Consider the following 26,910-nt stretch of genomic DNA (forward strand, 5'->3'; position numbering starts at 1 on the left):
TCAAACAACCGCACAACCTCAAACAGACCATTGTCCGCAGCAAACTACCCAGCCTTCAGGAGAACAGTGACCACGACACCACACAACCCTGCCACAGCAACCTCTGCAAGACATGCCGGATCATCGACACGGATGCCATCATCTCACGTGAGAACACCAACATGGTACATACTCTTGCAACTCGGCCAACGTTGTCTACCTGATACGCTGCAGGAAAGGATGTCCCGAGGTACATGGGGGAGACCATGCAGACGCAAACGGATGAATGAACGCTGCTCGATAATCACCAGGCAAGAGTGTTCTCTTCCTGTTGGGAAACACTTCAGCGGTCACGGGCATTCAGCCTCTGATCTTTGGGTAAGTGTTCTCCAAGGCAGCCTTCACGGCACACGACAACGCAGAATTGCTGAGCAGAGACTGATAGCCAAGTTCTGCACACGAGAACGGCCTCAACCGGGATCTTGGGTTCATGTCACACTATCTGTAACCCCCACGACTTGCCTGGGCTTGCAAAATCTCACTAGCTGTCCTGGCTGGAGACAATAGACATCTCTTTAATCTGTGCTTAACGCTCTCTCCACTCACATTGTCTGTACCTTTAAGACTTGATTACCTGTAAAGACTCGCATTCCAATCATTATTTTGTAAATTGAGTTTGAGTCTTTATATGCACCTGATGAAGGAGCAGCGCTCCGAAAGCTTGTGCTACCAAATAAACCTGTTGGACTTTAACCTGGTGTTGTGAGACAACTTACTGTGCATACCCCAGTCCAACGCTGGCATCTTCACATCAGTGTAATTCTTAGCACACTTGCGATTGCTCAGTAAGTGTTGTCCACTTGGAATCACATCTAACAGACATGTTCTGAGTTTTGCAGGCATGGGGTAGATTACAAGTCCTCCAACCAATTGCCATCCTGCATGAATATGCATTCTATCATTGGACTGTGAGTCTCATTAGTATTGTCAATATGCTTGGAAATGAGCACTGGTACAACATTGGGTCTAATACACTCAGAGAAATTCTGTGAGTCACTGAATATTTTTAAGGTGGAGATTGATTCTCTGCCTAACAAGAATCTAACATAAGCTGTTTGTGTTTCAAATTCCACATTCTTATGAACTTCTTGATCGGAGGAGCATGCTCACGGAGCCAAATGACCTACTCCTGCGTTTGTGTGAGCTAGCATTTCTCTGTGCCTTTTGTTGAATTAAAAGAGGGTAGTTGCTTTCTCCAGGCACCCTTTTCTCATGTGGTATAAATTGATTCTGATCAAGGCTGACAAACCATTAACTCCCCATTAAACGATGCGAAACATGAATTTGAATAATTCTTAGATCAGTGGGACTAGGCATAAAATGGTTCGGCACAGACAAGAAGGGCCAAAAGGCCTGTTTCTGAGCTGTAATTTTCTATGGTTCTAGTAGTTTATAAGATTAAATATAGTCATAGGTGTACAATAGGATTAGCACTGGGCTTTAGCATTATCACCTATGGAATGTGACTAATCGAGTTAAGTACTGTAGTGTAGGTGGTGTTAGTGAAGATGCTGAAATTTCACCATGTTACTGGTCTATAGTGTTAAAGGACTACAATTTCAAGCAATGCCAGACTTGAGGGCCCCTCATTGTCACACCACAGCATGCAGCCCTTTTGTATGTTGTTTAAAAGCATGCCAAAGGATTCAATAACCACCATTGTAGAGTACAAGAAAAAGGATCGAGACCGACTCCCAGCTCAGTCTGCATTACTGGAATTGAGTCGATTACAAGAGGTCATTTCAAGCAGCAGCTCTGCCAAGGTTACAGACAGAAAGGCAGCAAAAGACTCTTGTCACGTAGTAGGAGTGAGCAAGACATTTTACAATAAATTATTGCATTAAGCAGTTCTCTCCCAGTTATTAGAGACTAAACCAGTTGGGTGGAGGCTGCAAGGCTATGTAGACTTGCTCGGCAACATGCCTCTTTTCTGAACACATATGCACAAACACTACTCCACAGCCGCATTGACTGAAACATCTTTTATATGTATACAATTAATGCAAAGGAAAAAAGTATAAAATTATACACAAGCAGCTTATACACAGGAGCAGAACTCATACATACAAAGTCTTTCACTTGCGCAGGTAAGAAAACAGTTGATGTTTCGAGAGGTAGTGCCAGCAGTTCCTTCATTGTCCATTTTCGCAGTACATTGAGCCCATCGCTCATGTTGGCCCCTTTTTGAGGCTGTTTGGAGCTGCTGGCAGCATTACCTTTCTTTCAGCATTTGCCCAGCAGTCGTGCACCCACTCAATACTTGTTGATGCCAAAGATTCGGACACCGTGCAGCTGCGGGAGTTTGGGAATGAGTGCAGTCAGCAAAGATGTGGTGTTCACCAGGAAATGAACAACGTTATATTTAGTGTAGAAACTTGCTAGCATATACCTGGAAGGAAAACACAATTTTAATGACTATTTGTCGCTTATGCTGACTGGTAGAATCACACAGCGCAGGTGGCGGCCATTCAGCCTACTGTGCCAGCTCTTTTGCTTAGCCCCACTTTCCCTCTGTCATTTTCCCAGTGCAGTATTGAGGGAGTACTGCACTGTTAGAGGTAGGTCTGAGGGAGTGCTAAAAATGTTTCCTTTTCAAATATTTATCCAAATTCTTTTTGAAAGTTCCGATTGAATCTGTTTCCACCATCCTTTCAGGTGGCACCTTCTAGGTCACAACAACTTGCTGCGTAAAAGAAAACTCACAATCTCCCCCTCTGGCACTTTTGCCAATCACCTTAAACCTGGGTCCTCCAGTGACTGATCTCTTGCCAATAGAAACAGCATCTCCTTTTCATACTGTCCAAACCGCTCAGATATTTTAACACCCTTTGGGAACCACTAGGTTAGGGGGAATCCTAAGGGTGCGGCACGCCACACTGGTGCGGTGAGAGAGGATGGCAAGTGTGGCGGGAAGATTCAAGGACAATCAAAGAAACATTTAAACATGGTTTAAACAAGCATTGTTTTATACTTTCTGGACGTCCCATGATCATATTATAAAGTAGTTGTGTTCTATGTTATGAATCAAGCACTGCTAGGAGTTGTTTACTTTTGTTTTTGAATGTATTTCTTATCAATTAAAAATTTGGTGTGGCGCCAGCAAATTTTTATTCCGAAAGTGCGGCCCAGTGAAAAAAGTTTGGGAACCACTGCCCTAACCGCTGCTGTAAGGAGAGCAATCCTAGATTTTCCTCTCTCCCCTCATAACTGAAGTCTCTTGTGTCATTTTAGTAAATAACCTCTGTGCCCGTTCCAAGACCTTGTATTATTGGATGATCATTTTTAAGTTTTCCCCCTCCACCACATGGATGGGAATGATAGCACAGGCACTGGGCTTCACACCAGGTGTGACATGCTTGTCGACTGTCGAGGATAAGCACATGCAAAGCCTCACTGATCAGCAAGAGGGGCCTGGCAGAAATTTCCATCCCAGAGATACTACATCAATTATAGAACCACATTTCATCAGATTATCATGTACAGAAATGATGGCATCTAAAACATTTATAGTACCTTTCATGATTTCAGGATGTTCTAAAGCTCTTTGCAACCAATAAAGTACTTAAGTGAAGTCGCTGTTATGTTGAAAACACGGGCAGCTAATGTGCGCACAGCAAGCTGCCACAAACACCAAGTTGCTAATGACCAGATACTTTGTTTTAGTGATGTGGGTTGGCAGATAAATATTGGCCTCAGGAGATTGGGAAGAACTGCAACCCCCTGCCATCACTGACCCTCCGACAGTGCGGCACTCCCTCTGCACTGACCCCCCGACAGTGCGGCACTCCCTCTGCACTGACCCCCCGACAGTGCGGCACTCCCTCTGCACTGACCCCCCGACAGTGCGGCACTCCCTCTGCACTGACCCTCCCACAGTGTGGCGCTCCCTCAGCACTGACCCTCCCACAGTGCGGCACTCCCTCTGCACTGACCCCCCGACAGTGCGGCACTCCCTCTGCACTGACCCTCCCACAGTGCGGCACTCCCTCTGCACTGACCCCCCCGGCAGTGCGGCACTCCCTCTGCACTGACCCTCCGACAGTGCGGCACTCCCTCTGCACTGACCCTCCGACAGTGCGGCACTCCCTCTGCACTGACCCCCCGACAGTGCGGCACTCCCTCTGCACTGACCCTCCGACAGTGCGGCACTCCCTCTGCACTGACCCTCCGACAGTGCGGCACTCCCTCAACAGTGCAGTGCTCACTCAGTACTGATCCTCCAAATGTGCAACATTCCCTCAGTCTTGCAGCAGGAGTGTCAGCCTTGATTATTGCGCCCGTCAAGTCTGGCTTGAACTCTCGATCTTCTAACTCAGAGGCCAGAGTCACAGCTAACTCCCTATTAATAACATGGAGCCCACTGGTTAGTTTCCTTCCTTCCTCTTCTGTCGCAATAGAATTTGTTTCTGTTTTAACAAATAAAACAGTTGCGCTGAAAACAGAACAAGGACTTACAGAATTATTGGAGTGATGGTGAGAAACTTGCGTGAAGATGTAAACTGGATCCCATAATCCATTTGCTCCCAGTGTGTAAGTAATCGTGCCTTGCCCTGGTCTGGAGTTTCAAACGGTGTTCCTTTAACCGTGTGTAGAAACCAATATATTGCCTACAAACAGAGACTTGGTACATCACTTGGTGCCAACCAAGGCCTTTGCCATTTTGTCTGTTAAGTGGAGAGGCCATCAGCAACTATGGAAATACCTCAGAGTAACCTGGGGAATATTCAGCACAGCTGGAGCCTGCAGATCTGTCTCCATCTTTTTCACGTTATTCTTGCTGAAGGAATTAAGGATCCCATATGCAATGTCTTCCATATGAAGAACGTGTGGTTTAAAAACTTTTGGCTGGAAAGTCATTTCAGGAAAATACTCTGACAGCTCTATGCTAATTGCAGCAAAGATTTTAATCAGTTTAAAAATCTTAATACCCAAGTACAACATCACAACTGCACATGGGGTTAGTCTATTGACATCAGTAACAATGTCTAGTTTTTTTGGTTTTTATTTAATGCTAACTGCTGAGAATATATTTATCCCTATAATTTACCTCAGTGGCAAATGTGTAATGATCAAAGGCACATTATCTCTTGCCACCCTGTGCTAAGGTGCAATGGACCAGTCCATGAGTGTGCAGTCCAGAACAATCCAACAGGAACTTTTCTTTCAGTTGGTATGGCTAAAAGAAAACCCCACCTGGCCAAAATAAAAGCAAGCCTTCTGAAAGCATCAGTGCCATGACGATCATTGCTCTGACACTGGTCTGCAGCAGGGAGATGTGGATTAGATCCACTGCTCTACTCTGCGCTGCACTGAATCAGGGAACATTTCAGTGCCACTTGCAGCGTCTCCGAATGAGTTGGGGGGACACGGGACAGAGGGAAAATTAAGACAGGACATTTGCCCCTTCCAGGGGCATGATCAGACTTCAGGGAGTGGGGCAAACTACATGGACTACAGAGGTTCAAGGTGGCAGCTCACCATCACTTCTCCAGGGCAACTAGGGGGAGCTGTAAATGCTGCCCTTGCCAGCAACAGGGAGAACTTACTTTGAAAATAAAATTATACTGAAAGCGAGATTCTTGGACAACAGGGATCTGTTATAGTTAGGGATTTTCAGTTTGTACTGTCGCTATCCGTGAAATCTCCAGTAATAACTGATTTTTCTCATTGTGTGCTTTTCCAACACTGCCTTTCTGATTTCCTGAATACATAGTAAACTGAGTCGTTCACATCATGTCAAGTATAGTTAAATACTGGAGTCTCTCTGCTTCATGGTGATGGGTAATAAATGCCATCACCACCCCACCCTCAGTAAATGGGGACTAACTGTTTCCTGTTCTGGTCATTTTGGGAAAAGACTGTACAATGAAATGAAAAGGCAGGAACTGGCGCTCAGCAATGGTCATTGGGTGACTGCTCCAACCAGCATGCTCCACTGTTACAGAGAAGATAGTCACAGGATCTGACTGGATGTGGATGGGTTTGGGCTCAGCTGTGTTGCCACAGTGGAACAGTCACTGGTGCTCACTGCCTGAGCTCACTCGCAAAGAATAGCCAGTGACAGAAGATGGATAGGAGCTGGAGAAATGGTGTTCCAGTCAGTGCAGTAAAGTATGCCGAGGGGAAAATGAACAGCAAACCACAATGAAATTTGACACCAACAATAGGAATGAAGGTGTGGAAACTCTGGCTGATCTTTTCCTCTGCATTGTTGGATTCCTATTGTGCAAACATAGGTCATGATGTGGCAGGGAAATCACAGACAAGCTTAATCCTGTGTCCACATAATATTCACACACGCTTATCCATTCCACCAGGGATCACTAAATTGTGATCAGCTGGTGCCCATGGCGCTTTTCTTCCCCCCCCATCCATAACCGAGGTCAATTTTTGCACCATGCCTTTCTTCGCACAGGATGGTGACAGCCCTTTAAAAGTATGAATTTTTGCCGCCCCACCATCCCTCCGCCCATTCTCCGTGACTCACCGAATTGTGGATGACATGGGTGAGGGTCCACACCACAGGAATGCTGAAGAATGGAATGCTCAGCAGGACGACGTGGAGAATTCCGACTAAAATGAGGTAGGCCAGCCAGATTCCCCGGCTGTTCATTATCCGGGTGTTTGGATTAACCTCACTGTGAGCGACACCAACATTCATCCTGTCTCCTACTTTAAAGAAGGGGAAAGTTCAAAAAGCAAAGTGCTCCTTATTCTCTGCCCTTCACTTATCGCTGCTGTCTGCATAACCGGGTAAAGCAAAATGATACAGTTTACCCAAAAACAGAACTAGCATGCTTTTTTTCAGTTATTGCGCACCAGGAGAGTTAGGTTATTACTCCTTACTTCATTCAAAGCCAGTATTTGCGCTACTTTTAATGCAAAGCTGACACACTTGAACAGCAAATAGAACCTTGCATTTATCGCACCAGTCAATTTGCGCACATCAAGATCTTAAAGTAAAGTTTATTTTTTCGTCACAAGTAAGGCTTACATTAACACTGCAATGAAGTTACTGTGAAAATCCCCGAGTCATCACAACCCGGCACTTGTTCGGGTCAATGCACCCTAACCCAGCACGTCTTTCAGACTGTGGAAGGAAACCACAGCACCCGGAGGAAACCCACGCAGACACGGGGAGAACGTGCAGACTCCACACAGACAGTGACCCAAGCTGGGAATCGAACCCGGGTCCCTGGCGCTGTGAGGCAGCAGTGCTAACCACTGTGCCACCGCGCCGCCCGTGATTCCACCAACAGCAATGAGACAAACAACTATTGAAGGTTTATTTTAAATGACAAATGTTGGCCCCAGGGAGAACTCCCACCCTGCTCTTATAGAGCCAGAGATATACAGCACCGTAACAGGTCCTTCGGCCCAACTCCCCCATGCCGACCCGGTATCCAAATCTGAACTGGTCCCATTTGCACTGCATTTGGCCCTTATCCCTCTAAACCTTTCCCCATCCATGTCCCTGTCCAAATGTCCTTTAAATGTTGTAATTGTACCCGCCTCTACCATTCCCTCTGGCAGCTCATTCCATACAAGCGCCACCCTCCGTGTGAAAAAGTTGCTGGATAGTCAACATCTTTTCCCAATGGTCTTCTTCGAAACAGTGGCCATAGGATCTTCTATATCCACCCGAGAGGACAGACAGGGGCCTCTGTTTAACACCTCATCCAAAAGGCAGCACCCCCTCAGTGTTGACCTTTAAACAATGCAGTACTCCCTCTGTACTGCACTGGGGGTATCAGCCTTATTTTTCTGCTCAAGTCTTTGGAGTGGGCCTTTGAAGCCACAACTTTTGATTCAGAGGCGAGTGCTACCCACTGTGCCATGGCTGAAATGGGAAGGGCATCATTCACATTAAAGCTTACTATTTTGAAAGCAGAGTTAGCTCCCCTCCCTGCACCGATCCCCCACCCCGCATCATGGCGCAGTGAGATGGGGAGGGAGAAACCAAGTCTCTGGAGGCCCTCAAGCTTCCTGAACACCGCCGCATGGTGAATGCCTGATCACAGCAAAGCTGAGGTGAGATGTCAAAACAATTGTACATCTGGTGTGAAACGGGTTTGGCAGCCTCATTCAAGACAATACAAAACTGCCACATTCAGGATGAAGTTGATCGCCTGGTGCATTTGTGCCATTTGCGCATTTTGCCAGGTCCATTTACACTATTGGCGCACAGAGCAAAGCTGTCCAGGTTTTCCACCATCCCCTCATTTAAATCAGAGCTTATGCACTCCTGCTGTAATTCACGTCAAGCAGTAGAACAGAAATTAGTTGGTGCAGCTTTACTTTTTACAGTGACACTGTCCTTCCCATTGGTGATAAAGTTTGAACCTTCTAGAACTTGTGTTCTGGTCCGCTACGATGCAGGGGATGGTTAATGATAAGGGACAGGGGAGGATAAGTCTCTATAAACTTGAGTTGATCCAAAACTCCGCTTCCTGTATCCTAACTCCCCCCCCCCCCCCGACCATGGCCTTAGGCCTAAACTGTGGAATTCCCTCCCTGAACCGCTCTCTCCAACTGTAAGCCAACTGGGGCCTATCTCGTTAAACAAGTTATTGGTCATCTACCCTACTGCTGGTGTCAAACTGGTCTCTGATAACGACATCTGTGAAGTGTCTTGGAACGTTTTCTGGGTTAAAGGCGCTATATAGATATAAGTTGTCTAAAAAGAAATCAAAAGGCAACCCACCACATCACAGACGCCACAAAAAGGTCAAGGTAAGATCATCGAATTAGCTGGTTTTGGAAGTTCTTTGGGTGGGATTCAAGCATCTGACCACTGGCATGTGGAAAAGCAGTAAAACCAACTGCACAGTGACGCAGTTAAACTCTGTGGTATGCACAAACTAAGGTCAATCAAACATTCTTTAAGGGGTGAAAAGGTGGCTGACAAGTTCTTCCCATTTGTTTGTAACTGTATTCTTCTTGGACAGGTGGGATCTCTTTGGGATCAAGATAACACCATCAGCAATGGAATTCATGACCTCCATGGCAGACTGACTGGTCTGATACCTGAGCCAAGTAGCTGCACTGTTAAAAGACTCAAGAACCAGCTTGGAGAAATCCACCCAGCTCCATGAGGTGGATTTATAGTTGAACAAGTAGCAGGAGTGCTCATCTGTTTAATCTCTCCCTAGGTGCAGTTGGATTTCCAAACCCTTGACACTTACCAACCTTCACCCCAAGTTTTTCAGACTTGGTCCCTGCAGGGAGAGGATCAGACACCCTGGTCAACTAACCAAAGCAAAAGGTGAACAGTGTTACAACTATCAACAGTGTCACTTCCGCTTGACATTATAATAGCAACAAAAATATTCTCCTGCATCTTGTAAAAAGCGTTTGGCATTTTGTTAGAAAATCCCTTTAAAGCAACAGGCAAGATACACCATCCGCCAGAAAAATCCCTACCACCACTGAAATAAGTTGCTAGTGGGGATTAAATGCTTTCTAAAATGCTCGGGGACTTGGTTTTAAAGAAAAGGTGAATAGAAAAGGACGAGGTGGAATTGGCTTGTTTTCTCAGCACTTGCCGGAAAACAGGTCCCTTTAAAAGCAACGGCCATTAATGGTGATAAAAGGGGCCTGTTAACATTTAACTTATCTGCTTATTTGTAAAAGGAAAACAGGGAATATATCTTCAAAAGCATTTAAAAGCCATACTGAAATCAATAGACACTCACTCACCAACTCCTTCAACTCCGAGCAAGAAGGCCGCCGCTGCTCAACCTAATCTGTCGCCGCCAGGTCCGCCCACCTCGGCTGCTGGTTGGCTGATGGAGCTGGCTCCGCCCTGCGATTGGCCGATCTCAACGTCACTCAGCTGCTGACCCCGCCCCACTAGCAGTCTAGGTTGCACGGCGGCTCTGAAAATCGACAAAGTCGCCTGACAGAAAATGCACAACATCCGCTTCAAGGCGGCGATCAGTCGCTTCAATTTGTCAATGTAAGTGACTAAAGCGAAAATCAAGTTTTGATTTTTTTTTTAAGTTATGGGAGTGAGAATCCCAGTTCCCACTTAATTGGGCCACCCGAAAATTGGCACCTTTTCCCCCAGTCCACAAAGGGGACATTAAAACACATTATTTTAACTACAACGCACACACAACATTCAGATTGTTATAATCCCACACCTCAAATTTCTAATTCTCATCCCCATGTTTCAGTCCCTTTACAGCTGCCCTATTTCTAACCCACCGGATGCCCCCTACAACACCCAATCTCTGCACTCCTGTAATTCTGGCCTTATGAGCACCTCCACCCCCCAATTTCCATCACTGCACCATTGGCAGTGCCTTCAGTTGCCTAGGCCCAAGCACGGAAATTCCCTCCTTAAACCTCTCACATCTCACAAATTTGATTGAGTTTTTTGAAGGGTAACCAAGAAGGTAGATGAGAGCAGTGCAATTGATGTTGTCCACTTTAGCAAGGCCTTTGACAAGGTACCACATGGTAGGTTGTTGCATGAGGTTAAATCTCACGGGATCCAGGGTGAGGTAACTAAATGGATACAAAATTGGCTTGATGACAGAATAAGAAGTTTAACAACACCAAGTTAAAGTCCAACAGGTTTATTTGGTAGCAAAAGCCACAAGCTTTCGGAGCCTTAAGCTCTTTCTTCAGGTGAGTGGGGATTCTGTTCACAAACAGGGCATATAAAGACACAAACTCAATTTACATGAATAATGGTTGGAATGCGAATACTTACAGCTAATCAAGTCTTTAAGGTACAAACAATGTGAGTGGAGAGAGCATTAAGACAGGTTAAAGAGATGTGTATTGTCTCAATACACATACAGGCTCCGAAAGCTTGTGGCTTTTGCTACCAAATAAACCTGTTGGACTTTAACCTGGTGTTAAACTTCTGACTGTGTTTACCCCAGTCCAACGCCGGCATCTCCACATCTTGATGACAGAAGCCAGAGGGTGGTTGTAGAGGGTTGTTTTTCAAACTGGAGGCCTGTGACCAGCGGTGTGCCTCAGGGATCAGTCCTGATTTGTCATTTATATTAATGATTTGGATGAGAATATAGGAGACATGGTTAGTAAGTTTGCAGATGACACCAAGATTGGTGGCATAGTGGACAGCGAAGAAGGTGATCTCGGATTGCAACGGGATCTTGATCAATTGGGCCAGTGGGCAGATGGAGTTTAATTTAGATAAATGAGAGGTGATGCATTTTGGTAGATTGAACCAGGGCAGGACTTACTCAGTTAATGGTAGGGCATTGGGGAGACTTACAGAACAAAGAGATTTGGGGTACAGGTTCATAGCTCCTTGAAAGTGGAGTCACAGGTGGACAGAATGGTGAAGAAGGCTTTCGGCATGCTTGGTTTCATTGGTCAGAACATTGAATACAGGAGTTGGGTCGTCTTATTGAAGTTGTACAAGACATTGGTAAGGCCACACTTGGAATACTGTGTACAGTTCTGGTCACCCTATTATAGAAAGGATATTATTAAACTAGAAAGAGTGCAGGAAAAGATTTACCAGGATGCTACCAGGACTTGATGGTTTGAGTTATAAGGAGAGGCTGGATGGACTGGGACTTTTTTCTCTGAAGCGTAGGAGACTGAGGGGTGATCTTATAGAGGTCTATAAAATGAGGGGCACAGATCAGCGAGATAGTCAATATCTTTTCTCAAAGGTAGGGGAGTCTAAAACTAGAGGGCATATGTTTAAGGTGAGAGGGGGCAGATACAAAAGGGTCCAGAGGGGCAATTTGTTTCACACAGAGGATGGTGAGTGTCTGGAACAAGCTGCCAGAGGTAGTAGTAGAGGCGGGTACAATTTTGTCTTTTAAAAAGCGTTTAGACAGTTACATGGGTAAGATGGTTATAGAGGGATATGGGCCAAACATGGGCAATTGGGACTAGCTTAGTGGTTAAAAAAAGGGGCGCCATGGACAAGTTGGGCCGAAGGACCTGCTTCCATGTTGTAAACCTTTCTGACTCTGTATCATTCACTGTAAGATGCTCCCTAAAACCTACCCATCCAATCTTTTACTGCCCTCTCCCAATATCTTCCTTTGGTCTGACGTCCGTTATTTTTATTGATGTCCCTGTGAAATGTCTTGGGATGCTCCTCTGTATTAAAAGCGCTAGATAAATGTAAATTCTTGTTCTAGATTAGGTGGCCAGTCATTTGCAAGAGTCAAAATGTTGTTTGCCCACACAAATATAGTCGTCGAACAAACATGCATTATAAAATAGCCCCACAGGATGCTTGTATCTGGATTGAATAACCTAGCCCATTGTTCCATTCCGATCATTTTAATTTATCTTTCGGAGGGGCCTTCATTCAAGGGCCATGGCTATAACCAATACATCAACCAGTCTGGGATACGTGTTCTCTGCAGTCGGCAGAAACAGCTAGTGTAACCAATTTTAACTCTATGTGCACTTTAAGCAGCAAGAAAGAATTCAATAAATCAGACAGAAATGCTTGTCACCATTTCCCAATGGGAATCCACAGATTTGAGGCATTTGGAAAAAGAGGAAGACATTCGAGGGATGTCAGACCAGAAGAGGGACTATGTGCATCCCCACAGCACCAACTTATCAAGGTCTGCAGACAGAGGTGCCTTGCTTTGACAGTCATAGAATCATACAGTATAGAAGGAACCCTTCAGCCCATCAAGTCAATTAGAGCATATGGAGGCTCCTATTTCCAAAGGAGAGTGGAACAAGTAAAGCAATGGCACCCATGGCATGTAAACACTTGACTAAGTGCAATATTGATGTTCCTTCCCAGTTGTATTTTATCATGATTTCAGTGGCAACGCATTAAGGGAGGCATGCCAAGGCAAGGAACAACCGGCTAATTGGCTGCCAACAACTAGATCTGCAGGTCCTGGTACAATTCTCTGACAATGACGATGAGAAACTTTCTTGATCGGCTCCAAGTCATTAAAAAACTGATGCAGAGTCATGACCACCATGCAGTCTGGCACTGCCAGTGAGAGTACAAAGAACAAAGAAAATTACAGCACAGGAACAGGCCCTTTGGCTCTCCAAGCCTGCACCCACCATGCTGCCCGTCTGAACTAAAACCCCCTTCCGGAGACCATATCCCTCTATTCCCATCCTATTCATGTATTTGTCAAGACGTCCCTTAAAACTCACTATCGTATCTGCTTCCACTACCTCCCCTGGCAGCGAGTTCCAGGCACCCACCACCCTCTGTGTAAAAAAACTTGCCTCGTACATCTCCTTTAAACCTTACCCCTCGCACCTTAAATTTACGCCCCCGAGTAATTGATTCTTCCATCTGGGAAAAAGCTTCTGACCATCCACCCTGTCCATGCCCCTCATAATCTTGTAGACTTATATCAGGAATGCTCAGTTCATTGTGCTCTGGCCTTTGACAGACACCTTTTAAAATTTAAAGTTTTTATTTATCAGTCACAAGTAAGGCTTACGTTAACACTGCAATGAAGTCACTGTGAAATTCCCCTAGTCGTCACGTTCCAGCGCCTGTTCGGGTCAATACACCTAACCAGCACGTCTTTCTGTGGAAGTAAACTGGAGCACCCAGAGGAAACCCATGCAGACACGGGGAGAACGTGCAAACTCCACACTGACACTGATCCAAGCCAGAAATCGAACCCAGGTCCCTGGTTCTGTGAGGCAGCAGTGCTAACAATTGTGCCACCATGCCGCCCCCCTATGTCAAGAAAGTTTTATGTCAAGATATTGATTGGGCAAATCAAGTTTAAGCGAAATACACAATCCCTGTGTATTTCCGTTTTTTTCAATATCAGCTCCCATTTGCAATTCTTGCGAGCTGTGCCCAGCATACTCTCTAATTCTATCTTTTACTCTCGTTTTATGCTTTTAAAACTCTACTCCATTCTGCACCCTCTCCTTTCCTTCTCTATGAATGGTATGTTTTGTCTGTATAGTGCGCAAGAAACAATACTTTTCACTGTATCCCAATACATGTGACAATAATAAATCAAATCAAAAATGAAATCAATTCATCTGCAGTCATTGGGATCTTGGAGGATTGTAGAGTCTGGAGGAAGTTATGGAGATAAGGAGGAGGCAAGGAGGCCATGGAGGAATCTATACCCAGAGATGAGAATTTTAAATTCAAGGCATTGGTGGACTGGGAGCCAATGTGAGTCAGTGGCCAGAGAACAGATGGGTGAGCAGGACTTTTACAAAGTATTAAGAGCACTGAAACAGGCTATTAAGTCCACTAGATCCATACCAGGGTTCTTGCTCCACACAAATTTCCTCGTACCCTTTTCACCTCACCCCTATCACCATATCCATTCATTCTTTTTTCCCGCATGTTAATCCAGTTTCCTCTCAAATGCATCTATGCTATTCATTTCAACATTTTCCCCAGTCTCTGGGTAAAGAAGTTTCTCCTGAATTCCCTGATTGGATTTATTAGTGACTGTCTGATATTGATGCCCCCCTAGTTCTGGTCTTTCCCAGATATGAAAAGATCTCCGCGTTTACCCTAGCAAACCCTTTATTACCTTAGAGACCCCTATCAGGTCACCCCTCAGCCTTCTCATTCCTGGAGAGGAATAGGCCCCAGCCTATTCAATCTTTCCTGGTAGTTATAACCCTCTCAAGTTCTGGTATCATCCTTGGTGTAAGTCAGGATTTGGGGCAGCAGAGGATTACTTATGGTGAACAATTCCTCAGATACTCGGAATGTGAGTTGATTCCACACAAAGTGTCTCAAAAGATTCGCACCTCTTGGCTCTGTTTAAGGAAATACGGCTAAAATATTTTAGCATCTGCTTTGATGGAATGGTCTACATTTTTCCAATGTACTTAAATCACGTTGCAGACAGTGCAGACGCAACAGTTGGACAACTCTCTGGGTGTTCTGTTATGCTTGGCTTCTCGTTCAGAGAATGCAGTTATTTATTTTACAGGGATATCTCCTCTCAGACCTGTCACCACCACTTGATCTTCCATAAGTCTTTTCCTGCAGGAGTTCCATCAGAAGCAGGCTGCATAGGGGATCTCCTCGGCTGATCAGATGCTGGACTGGAATTAAGTAATGGGCTTACTAGACATGGGCACCCTGATATCACAGTGTTCCAATGCTCATGAACCTCATGGGCTGTGTGAGGCAGTTTATTTTTTGCGATTCCATCTCAGGAGGACATACTGAGCTCCTTCTTCCCCCACACAGGAGATTCAGAGAGCAAACAGATCCAGCTCCTCCTCCAACCTTTTAGCAATCAGCTCTGAAGCGACATTGGGAGCAGGTTGCCAACTCCACTCACTCTCAGCAACTAAAAGTTATTCTATAGAATTCAAAACATGCATCCTTTATGCACACTCTGCCATTGGCACCCTGATATCCCTCTGACTTAACTTGTCTTTTCTCCTCTCCTCCTCATGACATGTATCACTGCACAACCAAGATGGGCAGAAAGTGTCCTGCCCCCTGGTCTCTACCAATGCTGCTCTCAAGCTAGCTTCCAGCGTGGGCGTGAGATCAGCTATGGAGAGTAAGGGAAAAATGGAGAAGAAATCGTGCACAAGTCAAAATGCGAACAAAGCTTTCCTTAACGATATGAGTGAGATGGGGAAGTGGGAAATTTCTGGTAGGAACTAAGATTAAACAGCTCCGATGGTGCACTGATGTTGGCAGCATCATGAAGCTTAGCCTAGCCTGAGAAGGTACCTAGTCTCAGAAAAGCAACCCTGCTGCACTGCGGCCATGCAAACCATCCAAATGATCTCCCTAATCGCATTGTGCGTAGTTTCCATACACCTACTGGGAACTCCATTGAGTTCTTTCACTCAAAGTCATTCTGGGATTATCCCACTAACATTGGCCTAGTTTTGGCCCCAGAATTCCAAACTGAAATAGTTCTAACCTATGGAAAATTCACAAAAAGTAGTGGTACGCCCAACATCTAGATTTCTGGATGGTTCAAACCATTGGTTTTCATTTTTAAAGAGTTCCAGAAATGGATATTTCAGTATGGGGAGATTAGGACTCCTCCACTACAGGCAAGTCCAAAGATTTGTGGGTCAGGTTGATTGGCCATGGTAAATTGCCCAAGGTAAATTGGCCCATAGTGTCAGGGGGACTAGCAGGATAAATACGTGAGGTTATGAGGATAGAGCCTGGGTGGGATTGTGGTTGGTGCAGACTTGATGGGCCTCCTTCTGCACTGTAGGGATTCTATGATTCTAAGACAGGGTTGTAGGTCTGGCAGCATCTGTGGAGAGAGAAACAGAGTTAATGTTTCAAGTCCAATATGACTTCTTCGGTCGCATAAGCTTGGCCTTGAGATGGCAAGATTAAAGCATGATCTAATTGAGGCATTTAAAATGATCAAAGAGAGAATTGGTTAGAGAAACAATGTCCATTGATGGGGGAACCCAGAAAAAGGGGATATCAATTTTAAATTTGAGCTAGGCCATTTTGGAGTGAAGTACTTTTTCAGACACAAACGGAAATCTGGAACTCTATCCCCTAAAAGACTGTGGATGTTGGGGATCATACAGTCATAATCATAGAGTTTTACAGCACAGAAAGAGGTCCTTCAGCCCACCGTGTCTGCACTGGCCATCAAGCACCTATCTATTCTAATCCCATTTGCCAGTAGCTTGGTCTGTAGCCCTGCATGTGATGGCATTTCAAGAGCTCATCTAAATGCTTCTTAAATGTTGTGATGGTTCCCACCTCTATCACCCTTTCAGGCAGCAAGTTCCAGATTCCCACACCCTCTGGGTGAAAAAGTTTTCCCTCACATCGTCTATAAACCTCCTGGCCCTTAACTTAAATCAATGCCCCCTGGTTATTGACCCCTCTGATAAAGGGGAAAAGTTCCTTCCTATCCACCCTCTCAACGTCCCTCAATTTTATACCCCTCCATCAGGTCCCCCCTCAGCCTTCTCTGCTCCAAGGAAAACAACCCCAGCTGAACCAGTCACCCTTAATAGCTGAAATATTCCAGCCCAGGCAACATCCTGGTGAATCCCCTCTGCACCTTCTTTAGTGCAATCACATCCTTCCTATAATGTGGTGACCAGAACAGCACACAGTGCTCTAGCTGTGGCCTAACCAGTGTTTTATACAATTCCGTCATAACCTCCCTGCTCTCATATTCAATGTCTCACTTAATAAAGGCAAGTATCCCTTATGCCTTGTTAACCATCTTATCTACCTGTCCTGCTGCCTTCAGGGATCTGAAGACATACACTTCAAGGTTCCTCTGGTCCTTTGTACTTCCTAGGGTCCGACCATTCATTGTCTATCCCCTTGCCTTGTTAGTCCTCCCAAAATGCATTACCTCACACTTTTCAGGGTTAAATTCCATTTGCCTCTGTTCGCCCATCTAACCAGCCCTTCTATATCGTCCGGCAGGGTGTCACAGTGGGTTAGCGCTGCTGCCACACAGCGCCAGGGACCCAGGTTCAATTCCGGCCTCGGGTCACTGTGTGTGTGGAGTTTGCACTTTCTCTCCGTGTCTGCGTGGGTTTTCTCCGGATGCTCCAGTTTCTTCCCAAGATCCAAAGATGGAACTCTATCCCCTAAAAGACTGTGGATGTTGGGGATCATACAGTCATAATCATAGAGGATTGGCCATGGGAAATTACCCCATGGTGTCCCAAGATCTATAGGTTCGGGGGATTAGTGGGGTAAATGCATGGGGTTACGTGGATGGGGCGGGTGGAGGGCCTGGGTGGGATGCTCTGTCAGAGAGCCAGTACAGATTCGATGGCTGAATGGCCTCCGTCAGCTCTGCAGGGATTCTATGATTCCTGTAATCTAAGGGTCAATTGGAACTTTGAGGACCGCAAGAAAGAAAGACTGACATAGAAACTAGAAGCAGGAGTTGGCTATTCGGCCCTTTGAACCTGCTCTGCCATTCATCTTGATCATGGCTGATCATCGAATTCAATATCCTGATCCCCCCCATATCCCTTGATCCCTTTAGCCCCAAGAGCTATATCTAATTTCTTCTTGAAATCAGACAACGTTTTGGCCTCAACTACATTCGGTGGTAGTGAATTCCACACATTCACCACTCTCTGGGTGAAGAAATTTCTCTTCACTTCAGTCCTAAAAGGTTTACCCCTTATCCTCAAACTATGACCCCTAGTTCTGGACTCCCCCACCATCGGGAACATTCTTTCTGAATCTACCCTGTCTAACCCTGTTAGAATTTTATAAGTTTCTATGAGATCCCCTCTCACTCTTCTAAACTCCAGTGAATATAATCCTAACCGACTTAGTCTCTCCTTATATGACAGACCTGCCATCCCAGGAATCAGCTTGGTAAACCTTCTCTGTACTCCCTCTATAGCATGGACATCCTTCCTCAGATAAGTACACCAAAACTGCACACAATACTCCAGGTGTGGCCTCACCAACGCCCTATACAATTGCAGCAAAACATCCCTCGCCCTATACTCAAATTCTCTCACTATGAAGGCCAACATACCATTTACTATTTTACTGCCTGCTGTACCTGCGTGCTTACTTTCAGCGACTGATGCACGAGGACTCCAAGGTCTCGTTGAGTATCCACCTCCCTCAATTTACATCCATTCAAGTAATAATCTGTCTTCCTATTATTGCTACCAAAGTGGATAACTGCACATTTATCCAGATTATACTGCATCTGCCATGCAAATGCCCCCACACTCAGCCTGTCCAAATCACGCTGAAGCACCGCTGCATCCTTCTCACCCAACTTTGTATCATCTGCAAATTTGGAGATAATACATTCAGTTCCCTCTTCCGAATCATTAATATATAATGTGAACAGTTGGGGTCCTAGCACAGATTGCATTTATATAGCGTTTTTCATGACCACCAGACATCTCAAAGTGCTTTACAACCAATTAAGTTTTATTTTTGAACTGTAGTCCCTGTTGTAATGTGGGAAACACAACAGCAATATACATACAGCACACTCCCACAAACAGCAGTGTGATAATGACCAGATTATCTGTTTCAGTGATATTGCTTGTGGGATAAATATTGGCCAAGACACCAGGAAGAACTCCCTGGCTCTTCTTAAACATAGTGCCATGGGATCTTTCACATCCACCGGAGCTGACAGATGGGGGTCACAATTTAAGACCATAAGACATAGGAGCAGAATTAGGCCACTCGGCCCATCGAGTCTGCTCCGCCATTCAATCATGGCTGATATTTTTCTCATCCCCATTCTCCTGCCTTTTCCCCATAACCCCTGATCCCCTTTTCAATCAAGAGCCTATCTATCTCTGTCGTAAAGACACTCATCTGGAAGGCAGCATCTCAAACAGTACAGCACTCCTTCAGTACTGCACTGGAATGTCAGCCTTGATTTTTTTTTATTTGCTCAAATCCTGAAGCAGGACTTGAACCCAGAACTTTATGACTCAGAGGCAGGTGTGCTCATGACTGAGTCACAACTGACACGAATAGGTTTTTGTTGGGTAAGGGTGTCAACAGATATGGAGCAATGATGGGTAAATGAGGCGGAGATACAGATCAGCCATGATCTAACTAAATGTTGGAAGAGGCTTGTGGGGCCAAATGGTCTCTTCTTCCTGTGTAACGGTGTGAGGGATACTCCACTCCAGACAGACATTCTGCCGTTGGTGGAAAACACTGTCTGAAATTGCAAACTATATTGAAAATAATGTAATAATTCAACAGCTGCAGGTGTGAAGATCGGAAGAAGATACGCATTCAGCTGTTAAATGGAAACTGCATCCTTTTGCCAGGTATTCAAGGCATTGGCAACAAGTTGCCAAATCCACTAGCTACATCTGATAGGAATGCAGGAGCGTTCACTCCAGCCCAATTCATACATAAATAAGTATTTTATTATGCATTCTCTCTCTGCTCATCAAGTTGAAAGATGTTAATACCACACAATGGACTATCATCCTATTTGTGGCTCACTTTTCTTGCTTTTGAGACAGAAGCTTATGGATTCAAGCCCACACTCCAAAGTGCATAATCCAGGCTGACACTAGTACCAGTGCTGAGGGAGCGCCGCACTGTGGGAGGGTCAGCGCTGAGGGGGGGTCAGTGCTGAGGGAGCGCTGCACTGTGGGAGGGTCAGTGCTGAGCGAGCGCCGCACTCTGAGAGGGTCAGTGCTGAGGGGCGCGCACTGTGGGAGGGTCAGTGCCGAGGGAGCGCCGCACTGTGGGAGGGTCAGTGCTGAGGGAGTGCCGCACTGTCGCAGGGTCAGTGCTGAGGGAGCACCGCACTGTCAGAGGGTCAGTACAGAGGGAGCGCTGCACTGTCGGAGGGTCAGTACAGAGGGAGCGCTGCACTGTCGGAGGGTCAGTACAGAGGGAGCGCTGCACTGTCGGAGGGTTAGTACAGAGGGAGTGCTGCACTGTCGGAGGGTGGATTAGACACTGGCTCAGTGGAAGAAGCCAGAGAGTGGTTGTGGAGGATTGCTTCTCTGAGTGGAGGCCTGTGACTAGTGGTGTGCCGCAGGGATCGGTGTTGGGTCCATTGTTGTTTGTCATCTATATCAATGATCTGGATGATAATGTGGTAAATTGGATCAGCAAATTTGCTGATGATACACAGATTGGAGGTGTAGTGGACAGTGAGCAAGGTTTTCAAAGCTTGCAGAGGGATTTGGACCAACTAGAAAAATGGGCTGAAAAATGGCAAATGGAATTTAACGCAGACAAGTGTGAGATATTGCACTTTGGAAGGACAAACCAAAGTAGAACGTACAGGGTAAATGGTAGGACTCTGAAGAGTGCAGTTGAACAGAGGGATCTGGGAATACAGGTACAGAATTCCCTAAAAGTGACGTCACCGGTGGATAGGGTCGTAAAGAGTGCCTCTGGTACATTGGCCTTTATAAATCGGAGTATCGAGTATAAAAGTTGGAGTGTTATGGTAAGGTTATATAAGGCATTGGTGAGGCTGAATTTAGAGTATTGTGTACAGTTTTGGTCACCTAGTTACAGGAAGGATGTAAATAAGGTTGAAAGAGTGCAGAGAAGGTTCACAGCTGCTGGGACTTGAGAAGCTGAGTTACAGAGAGAGATTGAATAGGTTGGGACTTTATTCCCTGGAGCGTAGAAGATTGAGGGGAGATTTGATAGAGGTGTGTAAGATTTTGATGGGTATAGATAGAGTGAATGCAAGCAGGCTTTCTCCACTGAGGCTCAGGGAGAAAAAAGAACAGAGGGCAGGGGTTAAGGGTGAAAGGAGAAAAGTTTAAAGGGAATATTAGGGGGGGGCTTCTTCACGCAGAGAGTGGTGGGAGTGTGGAATGAGCTGCCGGATAAAGTGGTAAATGCGGGGTCACTTTTAACATTTAAGAAAACTTGGACAGGTTCATGGATGAGAGGGGTGTGGAGGGATATGGTCCAAGTGCAGGTCAGTGGGACTAGGCAAAAAATGGTTCAGCACAGACAAGAAGGGCCAAAAGGCCTGTTTCTGAGCTGTAATTTTCTATGGTTCTATGGTTAGTACAGAGGGAGCACTGCACTGTCGGAGGGTTAGTACAGAGGGAGCGCTGCACTGTCGGAGGGTTAGTATAGAGGGAGCGCTGCACTGTCGGAGCGTTAGTACAGAGGGAGCACTGCACTGTCGGAGGGTTAGTACAGAGTGAGCACTGCACTGTCGGAGCGTTAGTACAGAGGGAGCACTGCACTGTCGGAGGGTTAGTACAGAGGGAGCACTGCACTGTCGGAGGGTTAGTACAGAGGGAGCGCTGCACTGTCGGAGCGTTAGTACAGAGTGAGCACTGCACTGTCGGAGCGTTAGTACAGAGTGAGCACTGCACTGTCGGAGCGTTAGTACAGAGGGAGCACTGCACTGTCGGAGGGTTAGTACAGAGGGAGCACTGCACTGTCGGAGGGTTAGTACAGAGTGAGCACTGCACTGTCGGAGTGTTAGTACAGAGTGAGCACTGCACTTTCGGAGCGTTAGTACAGAGGGAGCACTGCACTGTCGGAGGGTTAGTACAGAGTGAGCACTGCACTGTCGGAGCGTTAGTACAGAGTGAGCACTGCACTGTCGGAGCGTTAGTACAGAGGGAGCGCTGCACTGTTAGAGCGTTAGTACAGAGGGAGCACTGCACTGTCGGAGGGTTAGTACAGAGTGAGCACTGCACTGTCGGAGGGTTAGTACAGAGGGAGTGCTGCACTGTCGGAGCGTTAGTACAGAGGGAGTGCTGCACTGTCGGAGGGTTAGTACAGAGTGAGCACTGCACTGTCGGAGCGTTAATACAGAGTGAGCACTGCACTGTCGGAGCGTTAGTACAGAGTGAGCACTGCACTGTCGGAGCGTTAGTACAGAGGGAGTGCTGCACTGTCGGAGGGTTAGTACAGAGTGAGCACTGCACTGTCGGAGCGTTAGTACAGAGGGAGTGCTGCACTGTCGGAGGGTTAGTACAGAGTGAGCACTGCACTGTCGGAGCGTTAATACAGAGTGAGCACTGCACTGTCGGAGCGTTAGTACAGAGTGAGCACTGCACTGTCGGAGCGTTAGTACAGAGGGAGCACTGCACTGTCGGAGCGTTAGTACAGAGTGAGCACTGCACTGTCGGAGCGTTAGTACAGAGTGAGCGCTGCACTGTCGGAGCGTTAGTACAGAGGGAGCACTGCACTGTCGGAGCGTTAGTACAGAGTGAGCACTGCACTGTCGGAGCGTTAGTACAGAGTGAGCACTGCACTGTCGGAGCGTTAGTACAGAGTGAGCACTGCACTGTCGGAGGGTTAGTACAGAGGGAGCACTGCACTTTCGGAGCGTTAGTACAGAGTGAGCACTGCACTGTCGGAGGGTTAGTACAGAGGGAGCACTGCACTGTCGGAGCGTTAGTACAGAGTGAGCACTGCACTGTCGGAGCGTTAGTACAGAGTGAGCACTGCACTGTCGGAGCGTTAGTACAGAGTGAGCACTGCACTGTCGGAGCGTTAGTACAGAGTGAGCACTGCACTGTCGGAGGGTTAGTACAGAGGGAGCACTGCACTTTCGGAGCGTTAGTACAGAGGGAGCGCTGCACTGTCGGAGCGTTAGTACAGAGTGAGCACTGCACTGTCGGAGCGTTAGTACAGAGGGAGCGCTGCACTGTCGGAGCGTTAGTACAGAGGGAGCGCTGCACTGGTGGATTGGCAATACTGAGGGAGCGCTGCACTGTCGGAGCGTTAGTACAGAGGGAGCGCTGCACTGTTGGATTGGCAATACTGAGGGAGCACTGTGCTGCCATGGGGCAATATTCTACCACGTTGACTCTCAATGCCTTCTGAAGTGATCTAGCAAGCTTTCCAGTTGTAAACAATTGCTACAGACTTCAAAAGGAGGGGAATTAAAGAGATTTGTAACAAGCCCAGTCAATCCAGGGAAGACCTCAGCAATAGGGGTACTTATTAGCTGGGAGAACTGTTCTAGTTAAGCAACAGCTTGACAGTTGAGACAAATGGATTTTCTCTCCCACTGTGGCAGGATAAATCCACCAAAAGTAGATGTCTGGTCAATAGGAGCGAATCGTCATGAGGTCTGATGGGTTCAGGCAAAACAAGTAAAAGATCTTCAGGCATTTTACAGAACTGTTTTCAAACAAATTTGACACTGACTCAGAGGAGATAAAAGCTTTGTAAAAGTGGCAGGTTTTAAGGAACACCTTAAAGAAGGAAAGAAATGTAGAGAGAAAGGCATAAAGGTTTAGTTGGAGAATTCCAGAGCTTGGGAACCAGGCAGCTGAAGGCACAGCCACCAAAGGTTAGAATGGGAATCGGGGAATTGCGCAAGAGGCCAAAATTAGGGGAGAATAGAGGTCTCAGTGGGTTGTAGGGGCTGGAGGAGATGATGAAGATAGGGAGGGATAAGGCCATGGAAGGGTTTGAAAACAAGGATGATAATTTTAAAATCAATGCTAACCACTATCTATTGCCCCTTAACTAATGAATCAGGATTCCTTTATGTTGAATATCATTTGACGGAAACAGAGAAATTCGAGCATAGAGTGTTTTCTATTTCAAATCCCACAAAGAGAGCTTGGATCTGAAAGGTGGCACCTCCAAAAGCGTGACATTCTCTCAGTACCATACTTCCTTCAGTTCACACCTCCGACAGTGCAGCGCTCCCTCAGCACTGACCCTCCCACAAAAGGCGACGCTCCCTCAGCGCTCACCCTCCAGCAGTACAGCGCTCCCTGAATACTGACCCTCCAACAGTGCAGCGCTCCCCCAGTACTGACCCTCCAACAGTGCAGCGCTCCCCCAGTACTGACCCTCCAACAGTGCAGCGCTCCCTCAGTACTGACCCTCCAACAATGCAACGTTCCCTCAGAACTGACCCTCCCACAATGTGACATTCCCTCTGAACTGACCCTCCAACAGTGAAACGCTCCCTCAGTATTGACCCTCCAACAATGCAGCACTCCCTCAGAACTGATCCTCCAACAGTGCAGTGTCCCCTCACTACTTCTCCAACAAGGCAGCACTCCCTCAGTATAGATCCTCCAACAGTGCAGCTCCCCTCAGTACTGACCCTCCCACAATGCGGTATTCCCTCAGTATAGATCCTCCAACAGTGCAGCTCCCCTCAGTACTGACCCTCCCACAATGCGGTATTCCCTCAGTATTGATCCTCCGACAGTGCAGCACTCCCTCAGTACTGCCTCTCCAACAATGCAGCACTCCCTCAGTATTGATCCTCCAACAGTGCAGCACTCCCTCAGTACTGACCCTCTGGCAATGCAACATTCTCTCAGAACTGGCCAATGGGCAGTGCAGCACTGACCCTCCAACAGTTCTAAATGTATTATCTCCAAATTTGCAGGGAGGGTGAGCTGTGAGGAGGATGCAGAGATGTTTCAGCGTGATTTGGACAGGCTGAGTGTGGGCATGTGCATGGCAGATGCAGCATAATGTGGATAAATGTGAGGTTATCCACTTTGGTAGCAATAATAGGAAGACTGATTATTATTGAATGGGTGTAAATTGAGAGAGGTGGATACCCAACGAGACCTTGGTGTTCTCGTGCATCAGTCATTGAAAGTAAGTGTGCAGGTACAGCAGGCAGTGAAGAAGGCAAATGATACGTTGCCATCACAGCGAGAGGATTTGAATATAGAAATAAGGATGTTTTACTACAATTGTGTAGGGTGTTGGTGAGGCCACACCTGGAGTATTGTGTGCAGTGTGGTGTCCTTATATGAGAAAGGAGGATCTTGCTATAGAGGGAGTGCAGAGAAGGTTTACCAGGCTGATTCCTGGGATGGCAAGATGTTGCCTGGTGTGGAGGGCATTAGCTATGAGGAGAGGTTGGAGAAACTTGGTTTTGTTCTCACTGGAACGACGGAGGTTGAGGGGGCCACCTGATAGAAGTCTACAAGATTATGAGAGGCATGGACAGAGTGGATAGTCAGAAGCTTTTTCCCCCAGGGTGGAAGAGTCAATTATTGGGGGGCACAGGTTTAAGGTGTGAGGGGCAAGGTTTAAAGGAGATGTACGAGGCAGGTTTTTTTTTTACATAGAGGGTGGTGGGTGCCTGGAACTCGCTGCCAGGGAAGGTAGTGGAAGCAGATACGATAGTGACTTTTAAGGGGCGTCTTGACAAATATAAGAATAGGATGGGAATAGAGAGATATGGTCCCCAGAAGGGTAGGGGGTTTTAGTTCACAGGGGCAGCATGGTCGGTACAGGCTTGGAGGGCTGAAGGGCCTGTTTCTGTGCTGTAATTTTCTTTGTTTTATATTCACTGGAGTTTAGAAGAGTGAGGGGATCTCATAGAAACTTATAAAATTCTAACAGGGTTAGACAGGGTAGATTCAGAAAGAATGTTCCCGATGGTGGGGGAGTCCAGAACTAGGGTCATAGTTTGAGGATAAGGGGTAAACCTTTTAGGATTGAGGTGAGGAGAAATTTCTTCACCTAGAGGGTGGTGAATGTGTGGAATTCACTACCACAGAAAGTAGCCGAGGCCAAAACGTTGAGTGATTTCCAGAAAGAATTAGATATAACTCGAAAGGGATCAAGGGATATGGAGGGAAGGAGGGATCAGGATATTGAATTTGATGATCAGCCATGATCAAAATGAATGGTGGAGCAGGTTCGAAGGACGAACGGCCTCCTCCTGCTTCTAGTTTCTATGTAGTTCAGCACTCCCTCAATATTGATCCTTTGACAGCGCAGTACTGCCTCTCCGACAGTTCAGCGCTCCCTCGTACTGCCCCTGCAATATTGCAAGTTCTCTCAGTACTGGTGCTGTCAACCTGAATTCTATGTTCAAATCTCCAGAGTAGGACCTGAATGCAAAGCTTCTGACTTGAGATAAGAGCACTACCAACTGAGGCAAAGCTGAAACCCTCATATTTGACAGTGATACATACTACAAAATAAGCCTTTATATCATGGTCAGTTCTGATGAAAGATCTTGAGTAAAAGCAATAATCTCTTTGTTCTCTCCACAAATAACGTGGTTCTAGAATTTGCAGTTCTTATTTCAGATTTCCAACTTCCATTGTTTTTGTTTCTATCTCTAGTGTTCCCTGTTTTTATTCTTTATCTCAAAGTGTTGGCAAGTGCACAAAAAAGGTCCACAAATGACTCCATCGTCAGATATAGTGGAATACAGTGGGCAGATGTTTGACTGAATGTTTCTCTTACTGAGGAGTGTTAAAGCCTATTTCAAATGAGGCCTTAATAGTAAATTCCATAAAAAAGAGATGTAAAATCATTTCTGCATTTATTTTCATCCTCTCTGACCTGTAATTAATGGTTTAATTGGCAAGTTACCACTTTAATTCATTAACACTATTAAACATAATGAGACCAAAAGTATCTTTGATATCTATAAAACATGTTTTTGATGAGCATTAATAACGATTAAACAGGAACGCAGATGGCAGAATTTCACACACAGCTCCTTTACTGTTTAAAGCTCC

The 26,910-nt window shown here is 46.2% G+C and overlaps 1 protein-coding gene across 3 annotated transcripts; it reads right to left on the reverse strand.

The window, feature by feature from the left end:
- Nucleotides 1-2,000: 2,000 nt before the first annotated feature.
- ormdl2 (ORMDL sphingolipid biosynthesis regulator 2) lies at nt 2,001-9,782 on the reverse strand. Of its 3 annotated transcripts, none has more exons than XM_078201242.1 (4): nt 9,739-9,782; nt 6,527-6,708; nt 4,495-4,646; nt 2,001-2,428 (listed from the first exon to the last, which is right to left on the reverse strand). In XM_078201242.1, the coding sequence occupies exons 2-4, from the start codon at nt 6,698-6,700 to the stop codon at nt 2,293-2,295; spliced, it is 462 nt and encodes a 153-aa protein (XP_078057368.1). In that variant the 5' UTR covers nt 6,701-6,708; nt 9,739-9,782; the 3' UTR covers nt 2,001-2,292. The 3 variants fall into 3 exon arrangements, with proteins under 3 accessions (XP_078057368.1, XP_078057370.1, XP_078057369.1); XM_078201244.1 differs by having other exon boundaries at nt 6,527-6,711; nt 9,735-9,771; XM_078201243.1 differs by lacking the exon at nt 9,739-9,782 and adding an exon at nt 9,229-9,261.
- Between the last annotated feature and the right edge of the window lie 17,128 nt (nt 9,783-26,910).

Source organism: Mustelus asterias, chromosome X, assembly GCF_964213995.1.
Source record: "Mustelus asterias chromosome X, sMusAst1.hap1.1, whole genome shotgun sequence".
NCBI classification, from domain to species: Eukaryota; Metazoa; Chordata; class Chondrichthyes; order Carcharhiniformes; family Triakidae; genus Mustelus; species Mustelus asterias.